Raw genomic sequence first — 12,626 nt, 5'->3', positions numbered from 1 at the left:
TATGATTAGAAAGATGTGAGTGGTTGGTTGGAAACATCTGGACGGTATTATAATACAAAATTTGAGGAAGATTAGAAGTTCTTTGGACTTGCTTCAAGTATGGATATTACGTTGTATTGCTTGTATATCACACACAAATATTCATGAACTTCACTGCTTAAATGTGCATATCGTATCGCATGCCGTGTATATCATATTGATATCACACAATTTCTTATGAATTTCCACGAATAGACATGATATATAGGAGACAAATGAATGTATAATGTAATATACACTGATATACCTTAAAACACACGCAAGATATGTCATAGTAAAAATAAAACCGAGGATGTATTTGGTATGACGGAAAATGTTTTCCTATTTTTTCTTGTTTGGTTGCATTAGGTGCCGTTTGTCTATAAAAATTATTCACTTTTTTCCGGATTTTTTTTTTTCACTTTTGGGCGTTTGGCCATAAATATTCTGAATACAACTTGAAATTGTATTCCGGAATATCAAAAACTCAAAAATTTTGTTTTTCAAAAAATTTTCACTTTTTTACAACTAAATTTCACCAAAAACTATAATTTCAAAAACTATGACAACACAACTCCAACTTCAAAAATTCCAAAAAAAAAGTGAATTTGTTTTTGGTATCTATGACCTAAAGCCTACTAAATATCTCGAAAAAAAATATTCCTACTGCCCCGCATTATCCACCCACCACCCCTCTACCTGCCTACAGCACCCACACTTACCCCAACATCCATCCCCACTTCCCACCTCCTCACCTAGCCTCACATCTAATTGCACTCCAAATTCAAAAATTTCATAGTATTTTGCTTTAAATATATACAAATACTCTTAAAAAAAATATTTTCTAACTTCAATACCAAACACAAAAAATAGTAGAAAAGTTGTAGCAAACACACCCCAAAACAGCGCACCAAATAACGTGGAACCGAGCGAACCACTCAAACCCCCTATGAATCATCTTTGGCTCACTTGCCTTACCAGTAAGTAATCCAATGGAGTGCGCTCTAACTTGTTCTTCTTCAGCAAAAATTGCACTACTCAGTTGTAAGACCTTTAATTTCATCTCTCATTACCTTACGCTTGTTCATATTTATTACTTTTTCTGTTCTAATTTATGTGACACAGTTCGAATTTCGAAAGTTAAACCAGAAAACCTTTGGCCCCCATTTATTCGTATGCCCTTTAAATTTTTTAAATTATCAATTATTGTTACTTATACTACCTTTTACTCACTCCTGTCTCAATTTATACGAGACTATTTCCTTTCTTGTCGGTTTAAAAAAGAATAACATCTTTTTATGTTTAGCAATAATTTAACTCTGACATAATAAAAAAAAAATTGGCTTATTTTAGGCCTCATATTGAAAAGTTTTTTTTTTCTCTTAAACTTTGTGTCGAGTCTAGTTTCTAAATATGTAAATTATTAAAAAAAAAAAACTTAAAAGATTGTATGTTCAAATGCACGATCAAAATAAAGAAGTGTGATTCTCGAAATTCAAATTGTATCACATAAATTGGGACAGAAGTAGTATTTATTATAATTATAGTGAAATTGTATACATAAATTTATACTCGTCACCGAAAGTACTTCTTCATATGAATCCGGTATCCTAAAGCTACATACCTTATGCTTAGTTTTATTAGTGTGTTGGCTTTGGAAATTGACCAATATTGGTGATATCTTAGGTCGCCAAATGCAATGTGGAAGTACACGTTCGCCTAAATTACCGAACATTTGGAGCGGTTTGCCACGTTTTGGTAGCTCAAGGAGGAATAATAGATCGCTACGTACTGTTGCCTTGAGCACCAGTGCTGGATTAGGAAGTACTATGGATGAAGTTCCTGCAGCCAATGCTCAAAATGTTAATTATATGTGGCCTGATAAAAAGGTTAGCATCTTTTGCTAAGCTGTACAGAATGTTCAACTTTGAAAATTGGTACTTATATGTTGCTCGAAATGGTTGTTCCATTTGTTGTTTCCTGTAGTCAAATTACCTAATCTTTGGCTAAAATAGCTAAATACAGTCAAATCTCTTCATAACGGTGTCGTTTGTTCGAATACTTTTTGGCTGCTATAGCGAAATGCTATTATAGAGAACATTGAAATTGGTTCCAAAGAAAACTTGGATGTTATAGTGAAACGTTATTATGCAGGATGGCTGTTCTAGAGAAGTATGACTTTATATTCTTCTTTTATTTTTTAATTCGGGTAGAATCACAACTTAGGATATTATGCATACATAGCTGTTGAATATGTGGAAAAATAAAATTGAAATAATTTATGTCTAATTTAGCAAAGCGAATTCAATAATGGAGGATTTATTGGGGAGAGAAAAAGTTTGTTGCAGTAGTTGGAACAAGAATAATATGATAGTCAGCAACTAGGTTCATATGACAAGATACGGAAAAATAAAAACTTGGAGAGGATTTTTTCGAAGAGAATACAGATACAAACTAGCATTGTTTACAACAATACCAAGACTTGAAAACTGTTTGAGTTCTTCAAAATCAGAGTTGACTTGAGTTGCGATACTTTGCAACTAAATTGTTGATCAGCATTGAAGACTCTCTGTTTCCCTCTCTCATTGAATATAGACAATTTCAAAATTTAATTTGCCCTATAAATGGATTACCTCTTGGTATTGGATGATGGAATGAAATACAAAATTAACCTTAATTTATTCCAAATTAAAGGGTGTAGAGCAAATTTCTTAGTGTATCAAAGAAACCAAATTAGAAAAGAGACACTTTAACATGAGTGTAAAAGGGAGGGGAAACTGTTCTTTTTTCTATTTGAGTTCTAGGACTCCTCTCCAATACACTTCGACTTTTTGTGTGTTATTCATACCTTCTTGTTATCGAGTTTGTGACACCTCTTCTGTTTCTTTGTTTCTTCTCTTGTTTGTTATATTTTCGTCGAGCAATTATGCTTTCTTCTTCTTATAGTATACAAGTCCTCTTATTCTACTACTCTAATTGGGTTTCTCTTCCACAAGCTTAGCATAAAAGTCCCTTTGTTCTACTATTTCTGATTCTAGTCTTCTTTATACTATTTTAGTACAGTTCGTAAAGCGGTTAAATTAAAAATTGAATGCTGCAGACTGATTTCTTTTTATGGTTGAATAATTAAAAAGTGAAAAGAAGTTCACCATGAATTTATCTAATGTTGCCTCATTGAGATTATGTTCAAATAATTTTTAATTTGAGCTGTTGGATTAATATTGTCATTATTGTATATTGAATGGTAGAATCATCAACAACAACATACCCAGAGTAATCTCACAAGTGGGTCTGGGGAGGGTAGAGTGTACGCAGACTTTATCCCTACCTGAGAAGGCAGAGAGGTTGTTCCCGATACACTCTCGACTCAAAGAAAAGCAAATCAAAGCAATTCGGAAAAAGAAATAACGGAAGTAAAGAAGTCATGGCAAAATATTATATAAAACATGCCTAAACAGTCTGGAAGAAGGATCAATAACTACCACAAAATCATATGCTAGTAACAGAAATCGAAGGACAAGAAACTACAAGGGTAATACTACGACTACAAGTATGGAAGGATAAGTGTGACAACGCTCAACTTCTTACTAGCTTTATACCCTAATCCATGTCCTCCATAACCTCCTGTCTAAGGTCATGTCCTAGGTAAGCTGAAAATGTACCATGTGCTGTCTAATCACCTCTTCCAATACTTCTTCAGCCTACCTTTACCTCTCCCGAAACCATCCATAACCAACCTCTCACACTCCGCACTAGGGCATCCATGCATCTACTCTTCACATGCCCGAACCATCTTAGCTTGTCCTCCACCGAGACCTGAAGTATCAAGGAAAGGGACCGTTTGGTCCTTGAACAGTTCTTTCAAAACAAGGGATTGATTGAATTGTCTTATTAGGACAATTCAGGGTTCATATGCTTAGTCAGAAGGAATAATCCAATGGAGTTCATGGATTTACCTAGGTCAGTTTATGGGCTAATCAATAAAGGATTTTTATCTTCGAAACCCATTGGAAAGGGCAGAGAAATAATACGAAAATGATCGAATCTTCGGACGCCCCGAAAAAGATATGAGGTGCTCGGAAATGGTCGAAGTAGTTCTCACTTTGTCCCGGATATCTTCATTTCTAGCCCTATCTCTCCTCGCATGCCCACACATTCATCGCAACATTCTCATTTCCGCAACCTTCATCTTCTGAACGTGAGAGTTACTTGACTAACTAACACTCCGCCCCATACAACATAGTTGGTCTAACCACATCTCGGTAGAACTTGCCTTTCAAGTTTTGGTGGCACCTTCTTATCGCATAAGACTCCAGATGCGAGCCTCCATTTTATCCAGCTTGCACCAATACAATGTGCGACATCTTCGTCAATCTCCCCATTTTCTTGGATAATGGACCCAAGATACTTGAAACTTCTTCTCTTCTGGATGACCTGGGTGTCAAGCCTCACTTCTACACCAGCCTCGTGCATTATATCACTGATCTTGCACTCTAAGTATTCTGTCTTGGTCCTACTGAACTTGAACCCTTTAGATTTCAGGGTTTTGTCTGCAAACCTCTAGCTTAGCATTAATTCCATCGCGAGTTTCGTCAATCAGAACTATGTCATCTGCAAATAACATACACCCCCCCCCCCCCCCCTCACCCACCCACCTTGAATTTTCCACGTCAATTCATCCATTACCAGGGCATATGAAAACGGGCCAAGAGCTGATCCCTGGTGTAACCCCATCAAGGAAGTGCTCCGAGTCTCCTCCCACTGTCCATACCCTGGTCTTGGCTCCACATACATGTCATTGATCGCCCTAGGGTACACCTTGAGAATCGATAATTTTAGTTTAAATTGATAGCATAAGTGCTAAATTCGTATTTTCCCGTGAATTGTGTGTTTAATTTTTGAAGAAGCGTGTTCGTTGCTTTTCACTTTTGGTTAAGCGCCCTATGGGCCTTGGCGTTTTCTTTTTGCGCTTTTCACTTAAAAAAAAGTATTTTTTAACTAAATTTCCTATAGAACAAAGAATGAGCAAATTCTATCTATCAATTTATTGAAAGAAATGTTAGGAGGAAGAGAAAGGTAGTGGATGTTCATGGATAACATTTTTAGTCATTTTGGTGGCCGAGGCCAAAATGCCTCTAAGATTGTAACATTTCATGGTAACTTATTAACCGGATTATGTCATGGTAAAATAATCAGCCATTGCTTTGTCTCACTAAGAAAATGAAGGACACTTGTCTGGAGTAGAGACTATAGAAGATGTTATATAACTTCTATATGGTGGGGAAAACACCCCTGTTCCACTTTATGTGACCTGATTCGAAGGATAAGGGCCCAATTAACTAATTTTCGGCGTGAATTCGGACATAGGATCTTCAATCTTCTTGAAAAAAAAACAAATATAATATTTACAAACTACATAAAAAGTACTATAAGTAACAGTAATTAACAATTCAAAATATTTAAATAGTATTTGAAAATATCGTGGTCAGATAAAGCATCCTTTGACTCTCCATATAGTAACTAGGTCACATAAAGTGGAATAGAGTGAGTATTGTTTTTTTAGAGTGATATGACTTTCATGATTTTGTTGTCAAAGTGAATCCTCTGCAGATTTTACATTATACTTGTATAAAATGCAGGGTATGTTTTGTCTGGAAACAGACTTCATTATTTTTGTCTGTATGCATATATCTTTATCAGGGATGAAAAGTCTTGGTTGAAATGTGGATATTGCACAATTTTTATCTATGATGTACTTCCTCCCGGACCATTCGGTGTGTTTGTAGGTAGATGTTTGCCTTCTCATGTTAATTGTTTACTCTGATAATCTGATCGAAATAGTAATTCGATAGTCTGTCAATTTATTCGACGGTATATCCTCAGTTACGATGATATGTTTTCTACCATATCTTTCATGAGCAGTGATGTTAACCTCAGTAAGTCCAATGGGCTTGTCCAAGTTAAAACCGAGGGCCATAACATACTTGGAGTCGAATATTATTACACAATTTGTTGAATTATGCTCAAAGCCTATCTATTCTCCCACTCCACCGCCAAGGGAAGGAAATCTGATAACTTGTTTGCTTTGTTCTGTTCTTTTCTGCTTGGGGTTAACCACCACGTTGCTTAGTTTATTAGACAAATTTTCAGCTTAGGGATTTTCGGATTCTAGCCATTTGGTAATACAGAATTTTTATGGATGCAGAGGCCAAGGGTCTGCATAGTAGGTGGTGGATTTGGAGGTCTTTATACAGCACTGAGGTTAGAATCACTTGTTTGGCCTGATGACAAGAAGCCACAGGTAAATTTGAAATACTAATATTTATTAAAGCGTCATGCATCAGAAGTAGATACAACAGTGTCACATGATTTCTTTTGATAAGTCAGTGTCACATAATTGATATGCAAGCAAGTTATAGGGAAAGTTTAAAACTTATAAAAGAAAAGAAAGCACATATATAATTTTTATTTCCGAAATTGATGCGATATCTCATGAGATTGCCATTGCATAGCTTCCTCTTGACTATGGTAATTCTTTTGTTTCAAAACTTGTCATGGCTCATCCCTAAACATGACATCGTGTAAGGTTACAGTCAGTCTAGCTTGGGATCAAATCCACCATGTTCTTACCTTTGTTTTCTTTAACCCCATGCCCCACTTTTCACAAATTGTTATAAATTGGTTTATGTTTATTTCCTTCATCTCTGCGTCAATATAGTCCTATTTTTGAACTCTTATCTTGCCGAAACGTCTGTCTCTCCGGAGAACTCATTTTCATTGTGATCTAAATGTAGTTTATACTTGTGAAGTTGCTTTACCCTCTCTCATTATCTTGGATTCCTCTCATGATTCTGGAGTCTGATATTTGTAGAATTTGCTCGTGGTTGTCAGTCCTTTCTTTGTTGTCTAGTCTCCACATGTTGCGGTGCTTCCTTGGTCTCTTCCATTTGTGATGATCTCTTTGAATTTGATGTTAATGTGCTTTGTGTACCTACGAATCAACACTTTCTAAAATTAGATCTTGCTGCTTCAGGAAAGATAAGTAGATGTTGGAGACACTCATTTCTGCTAATAGACAAGTCATGGGAAATGAAACTTTTAATGAATACAGTGCGATAAAATACCCCATGCATTCCAATCACATGTGTTTCTTTCTCTTTTCCTGTATTGAAATACTTTGAATTTGTCCTTTAGATGGAAAGCCTTTTTTCCCATTAAAAGATTAAAAATTGATGTGAACTGATGCTAGTATTTATTATCTTATATACTTAAAATCGATGAATCATTTTTTTCACTGTTCAACTATTTCACATTTCAAGCTATTATCATCAGGGCTTGTTGATTAATTCCGTAATAACACATTCAAACTTTCTTTGCGTAATCTACGCAATAGTCGGATTAGGACATCTATATGGGATGGAGGTAGTACTTTTGGAGTTTTGGGGCCCAGCTTATCTGTTACAAAAGGAGGTTTTCTGAAAAAATGATTGAAACTTGCATGTGGACATATATTTAGGTTCCATTAGGTGGTGGAAGCTCTAAATTTTAGAAATTCCGCTGATGAAGGGATGAGTGAAGTATCCTCCCATTTCTCTTCTTTCTTTCCTTTGCCTACGTTATTCACGATTGAGGTTGTATTTGCTTGTGTTGGTCTTTCTATTCTAATATAGGCTCCCTTTATTCATTTAGTAAACGAAATCATCCAAGAAACTATGTTCCAGTAAGAAAAGAACAGAGAAGAAACAAAATTTGACACGTCCGTGTAGTCGATGTTCTCTCTCTCTTAAAGTCTTTGCTCGCTCACTTATGTTCATTTTTATGTTTTTTTCTATTAATTATGCATCTCTTATTATTATTGGTAGATATTAGAAGGAAGAGAATATGAGATATGAACATTACCTTCACTTGTTAGTTCACTGAGAATGTGTCTCATTAAAATAATTCAGGTAGTCCTCATCGATCAATCTGAACGTTTCGTTTTTAAGCCAATGTTGTATGAACTTCTCTCTGGAGGTATGCTCTACTTCCTGTTCGATGAAACCGTTCATGACCTTTATTGCTTATTTTTGTTTCTTGCCAGTGTTATAGCTGCTAAATAAAGCATTTCAAATGCAGAAGTTGAAGCATGGGAAATTGCTCCACAGTTCTCAGACTTGCTTGCCAATACTGATGTGCGGTTCTTCAAGGACAGGGTAAAATGCTTATATCCATGTGACCACTTAGGAACTAATGCACCTACAGCAGGGACTGTTCAACTGGAAAGCGGTCTCCTCATTGAATATGACTGGTATGCTCCTTACTTGACTGGGTATTGAAGAAACCTTAAATTGCGTTTAGGATTGAAGCTCTTTTTCTTGACGTACTATGTCATAGAACAATATGAATTGGATGCCTTTTCCTGTGTCTTCGGCAAACTTACCTCGACATTGCATTCCCTAAGTCCAAATGCTAGAAATTCGTAGTGTCTTTAATTAACTAACTCTGTCATGAGGTGAAATTAAGTCATAGTGGATATTATCACTATCTAATAATCATTTTAACCTGTTGGATTTCACGACATGTTATACATAATCTCTTCTTACTCTACCCAAAAAACTGTCAGGTCTGTGATTTTGCATTAAATTTTCTCTCTCAAATTCTTACAGGTTTTGGTTGGTTGGATATGGAGATTAAAATCCACATTAAATCCACATCGCTAAAGCTTTCTACTTCTCTTTTCCTAAAAAATAATACTTGTACCAATTATGCTGGAATCTATGTATTATTTTTATGCAGGATAGAGTAAGAAATAAGAATATGGGCAATACAGGGATTAAAGCAACTAAAACTTAATAATAAGCATACATCAATTTTGTTTAAAAAGTAAAGACATTTAATATTATACATTGTACATATATTATTTTTTAATGCATCAAACCAAACATCTCACAAAAAAATAATTCCGGCATTATAATTCCCCCTCTACTAATTCTTGTATAAGTTTTATTTAAACCAAATGTCCCCGTAGTTTCCTTATGAACAAGACACGACTAGAGTGTTCTAATTTTCTCGTGATTGCAAATTTAACTGGTGGGGATTGGAGAAGCTAAGTGCTAGAGTTGTTTTTCTTGAAGATGCCCCCTTGCACCCTTTTGGCTTGAAAGTTATAAGGCTTGCTTATGATACCAAATCATGCATAATAGATAATAAGATACTGAAACATGCTATTTGCACAGATTTCTTTTCTGTGTTGGCTTTCTCAAATGATTTGTTCTTTCTATGATGTGCCACTCTTCCTCAATTTGTTGCCAATATCAGACAACTTTAAAGTTGGATGGGCTAATTCAACATCCTCAAATTCAATTTTAGTGAGTTTCCACATCAAACGTATTTTAATAAGTCCTGTAATAAAGTGCGTGCAAGCTGGCTCGGACACCATCGCTATCCAAAAAAAAAAAGTTGTTAAGTTTGTAATAAGGGAGTAATATTTTTCCTCTTAATGAAGTCTTCATTTTACGACTCCCTATGTTCTTATGTATAGTTATTTTTTGGAAAGTTAAATGATGCTTTCTTTGACCATGATTTTTTGATTTTTTTTAAAAAAAATATTTTGAATTGTTAACTGTTGTGATTTATAGTATTTTATGTAGTTATTAATTACATAAGTTGTATTTTAAATTGAAGATCTATGTCCGAAAATTAGTTTGACCTCCAAATTTCTGCACATAAAGTGGAATGGAAGGAGTATCATTCATCTGTGGATTGGATGATTAACTAGTCCTTAAACATGGTATGCTAATATGAAAAACTTTTTCTTTCTTAAATCTTCCGGCTGCCAGGTTGGTCCTTGCTATAGGAGCCGAGGCCAAACTTGATGTTGTTCCAGGTGCTGCAGATTATGCCTTGCCATTTTATACCCTGGAGGATGCTCATGTCAGTACTTGATTGAATAAGGTTACATTTTACCATTTCAAAGTTAACTCAAATTGTGCTATTTGGCTCTTTTGCAAATTTAAAGTGTTTCTAGCTCTGTATTTTTTGTGCAGAGGGTTGATAAAAAGCTAAGGGAATTAGAGCGTAAGAACTTCGGTAAGGACTCTGCAATACGAGTAGCAGTGGTTGGATGTGGTTATGGTGGAGTTGAGTTAGCTGCCACGATATCGGAAAGGTTGCAAGAAAAGGGAATTGTACAAGCAATTAATGTTGATAAGACGATCTTGTCAAATGCTCCAGCAGGAAATAGGGAAGCAGCACTAAAAGTAAGCAATTTATATCATTGAGTTACCATCATTTCATGAAAGGTGCTTTAGTGCCATAGTATTTCCGCTCTTTATTCTTCCTCTATCTTTCAACAAAAAATTGGATCAACGTTCACAACATTTAATATGTTAAGCATATTTGTGTACATTAGTTGGAATCAATTAGGACGATATAGCCTTGGTTTCTTTCCTTGTTTAGAATAGGTGTATGTACTATTTAAACACCCAATAACACCCAATAGCTTGGGGAAATAATCAAGTAAATATATTCTTCATTTCTTTCTTCCTTGTTATATGTTGTAAGTTTTAAGAGACAATTGAGCTATTTCCTTGTATATTCTTGCAAGAAGTACAAAATTTAAATACATATACGTTGAGTCTAGATAAGGAGAGAGTCAAACGAAGAATCCTACAGATATGCTATCTATATATGGCCTATGTACCTGTTAAGAAATAGGTCTAGGTTCATTCTTGTAATGCTCCCTCTCAAGCTAGAGTATAGATGTTGATCATGCCCAGCTTGTTATAAAGGTAATCAACTCAAGTTCCATTCGACACCTTTGAGGACATTGTTTTTGTAAGTTAAGCCTTTTTGTATTCTCTTCATTTTACAACGTGATAAACTTCTTGTTTCATCATGATCCACTGTCTGTTGTGTCCCTCATATTTGAACATAAGCGTCTTCTTTCAGGTACTTTCGTCCAGGAAAGTTCAACTCATACTTGGTTATTTTGTCCGATGCATAACAAAAGGAGTCGAGTCTCAGACCTCTGATGATGAATCTAAAAATATGGACTCAGCAGCTGATCATTCTGAAAGTCTAATACTTGAATTGCAGCCTGCTGAAAGGGGCTTGCAGAGTCAGATTATAAGGGCAGATATAGTTTTATGGACTATTGGATCTAAACCACTACTTCCTGAGTTGGAACCTAGTGATAAACCTTACGACATTCCTCTGAATGCTAGAGGACAAGCAGAAACTGATGAAACTCTCCGTGTCAAGGGTCATCCTCGTATATTTGCTGTTGGTGATTCTTCAACATTAAGGGACAAAAATGGGAAGCTGCTTCCGGCTACTGCACAGGTAGTTGATTGAATTTGAGTAAGCTTGTGAAAGAAACATATGAGAACCTATGATGAAGAGGCATGTTCTTTCTGTACTGATTTTCGGTGGTTTGCGTCACAGGTTGCTTTTCAGCAGGCAGATTTTGCTGGTTGGAATTTGTGGGCCGCAATTAATGACCGCCCATTGTTGCCTTTTAGGTTTGTCCCGTTTCTGCTAAGCTGATTCGCTATCTGGTTTTTCCTATTATTTGTTGAGTGATTGCCTGTTACATGGCTTAGTTTCGTCAAGGAACAATTACCATATGATATAGCTTTATCTTTAAAATTCTTTTTTCAATTGTGGAACTTTAACTACCAAGGAGAATTATTGACAATTCCAAATCTATTTGCTACTATTCGAGTTTGCAGTCGGAGTTATAGAGCTGTACCAGGTGACTATGAAGAAAAATTGATTTTCTTCACTAATAAACTATGCCATTGTGCTGCAGGTACCAAAATTTAGGTGAGATGATGACACTTGGGAGGTCCGACGCTGCTGTTTCACCAAGTTTCACTGATGGGCTGACCTTGGAGGGTTTTGTTGGTCATACTGGTATCCTTCACATTTCGAGCATTCATCATTCTATTACATTCCCTGCTTTATTCTGCACTTTTTCATTTTTCAATTGTTACTTATTGCAGCAAGAAAAGTGGCCTATTTGATCAGATTACCAACTGATCAGCACCGCGTGAAAGTAGGAATCAGTTGGCTACTGAAATCCACAGTTGATTCAGTTGCAACACTACAGACAATGCTTGCTAAAGCTCAATCAGGATCTTAGATCAATGGGGTTTTGGTCGGGAACACAACGTTTGACATTCTGTATAGTATTGTTGAGAAAACCGTTTTGAGTCGCAACACTACAGACAATGCTCGCTAAAGCTCAAATCAAGATCTTAGATTAATGCATTTGTTTTTCATCACATTATGGGTGGGCTAATTACATTTATATTCATAATCCTTGTAAAGGATAGTCAGTGTACAACTTCAGGTGAAATGAAAACCAGATTCAAACACAAAATAGTGCATGAGGAATATTATAGAAATCTTCTTCTCAACACTGATTTAAGCAAAAATTTCGAAGGGCATGCATAACAACCAAAGGAAGACAAGTGAAGTTCACAGGCTGCACTCAAACTGGAGTAAGTAAACTTATAGGTGAGCTGCGGAACACCTAAGGTAGTTTTTCTGATGTGGAGGAGAAAGACGATATTATTTGGGGAAGTACTGAATAATTCTTCTACCTAAATGGACAAAAAGCTTCT

General features: G+C 35.7%; 1 protein-coding gene across 1 annotated transcript; it reads left to right on the top strand.

Annotated features, from left to right (window-relative positions):
• Window positions 1–776: 776 nt before the first annotated feature.
• On the top strand, window positions 777–12,382 carry LOC132617261 (alternative NAD(P)H-ubiquinone oxidoreductase C1, chloroplastic/mitochondrial). Its single transcript, XM_060332231.1, has 11 exons — window positions 777–1,062; window positions 1,705–1,907; window positions 6,224–6,319; window positions 7,965–8,031; window positions 8,134–8,305; window positions 9,837–9,930; window positions 10,044–10,256; window positions 10,948–11,340; window positions 11,443–11,519; window positions 11,810–11,913; window positions 12,003–12,382. Exons 1-11 carry the CDS (start codon window positions 1,011–1,013, stop codon window positions 12,140–12,142), a joined length of 1,611 nt encoding a protein of 536 aa, XP_060188214.1. The 5' UTR covers window positions 777–1,010; the 3' UTR covers window positions 12,143–12,382.
• The last annotated feature ends 244 nt before the right edge of the window (window positions 12,383–12,626 follow it).

This window comes from Lycium barbarum, chromosome 11 (genome assembly GCF_019175385.1).
Source record: "Lycium barbarum isolate Lr01 chromosome 11, ASM1917538v2, whole genome shotgun sequence".
Lineage (NCBI taxonomy): Eukaryota > Viridiplantae > Streptophyta > Magnoliopsida > Solanales > Solanaceae > Lycium > Lycium barbarum.
Note: the sequence above shows the minus strand (reverse complement) of the source record. Positions and strands in the feature narration are given on the sequence as shown.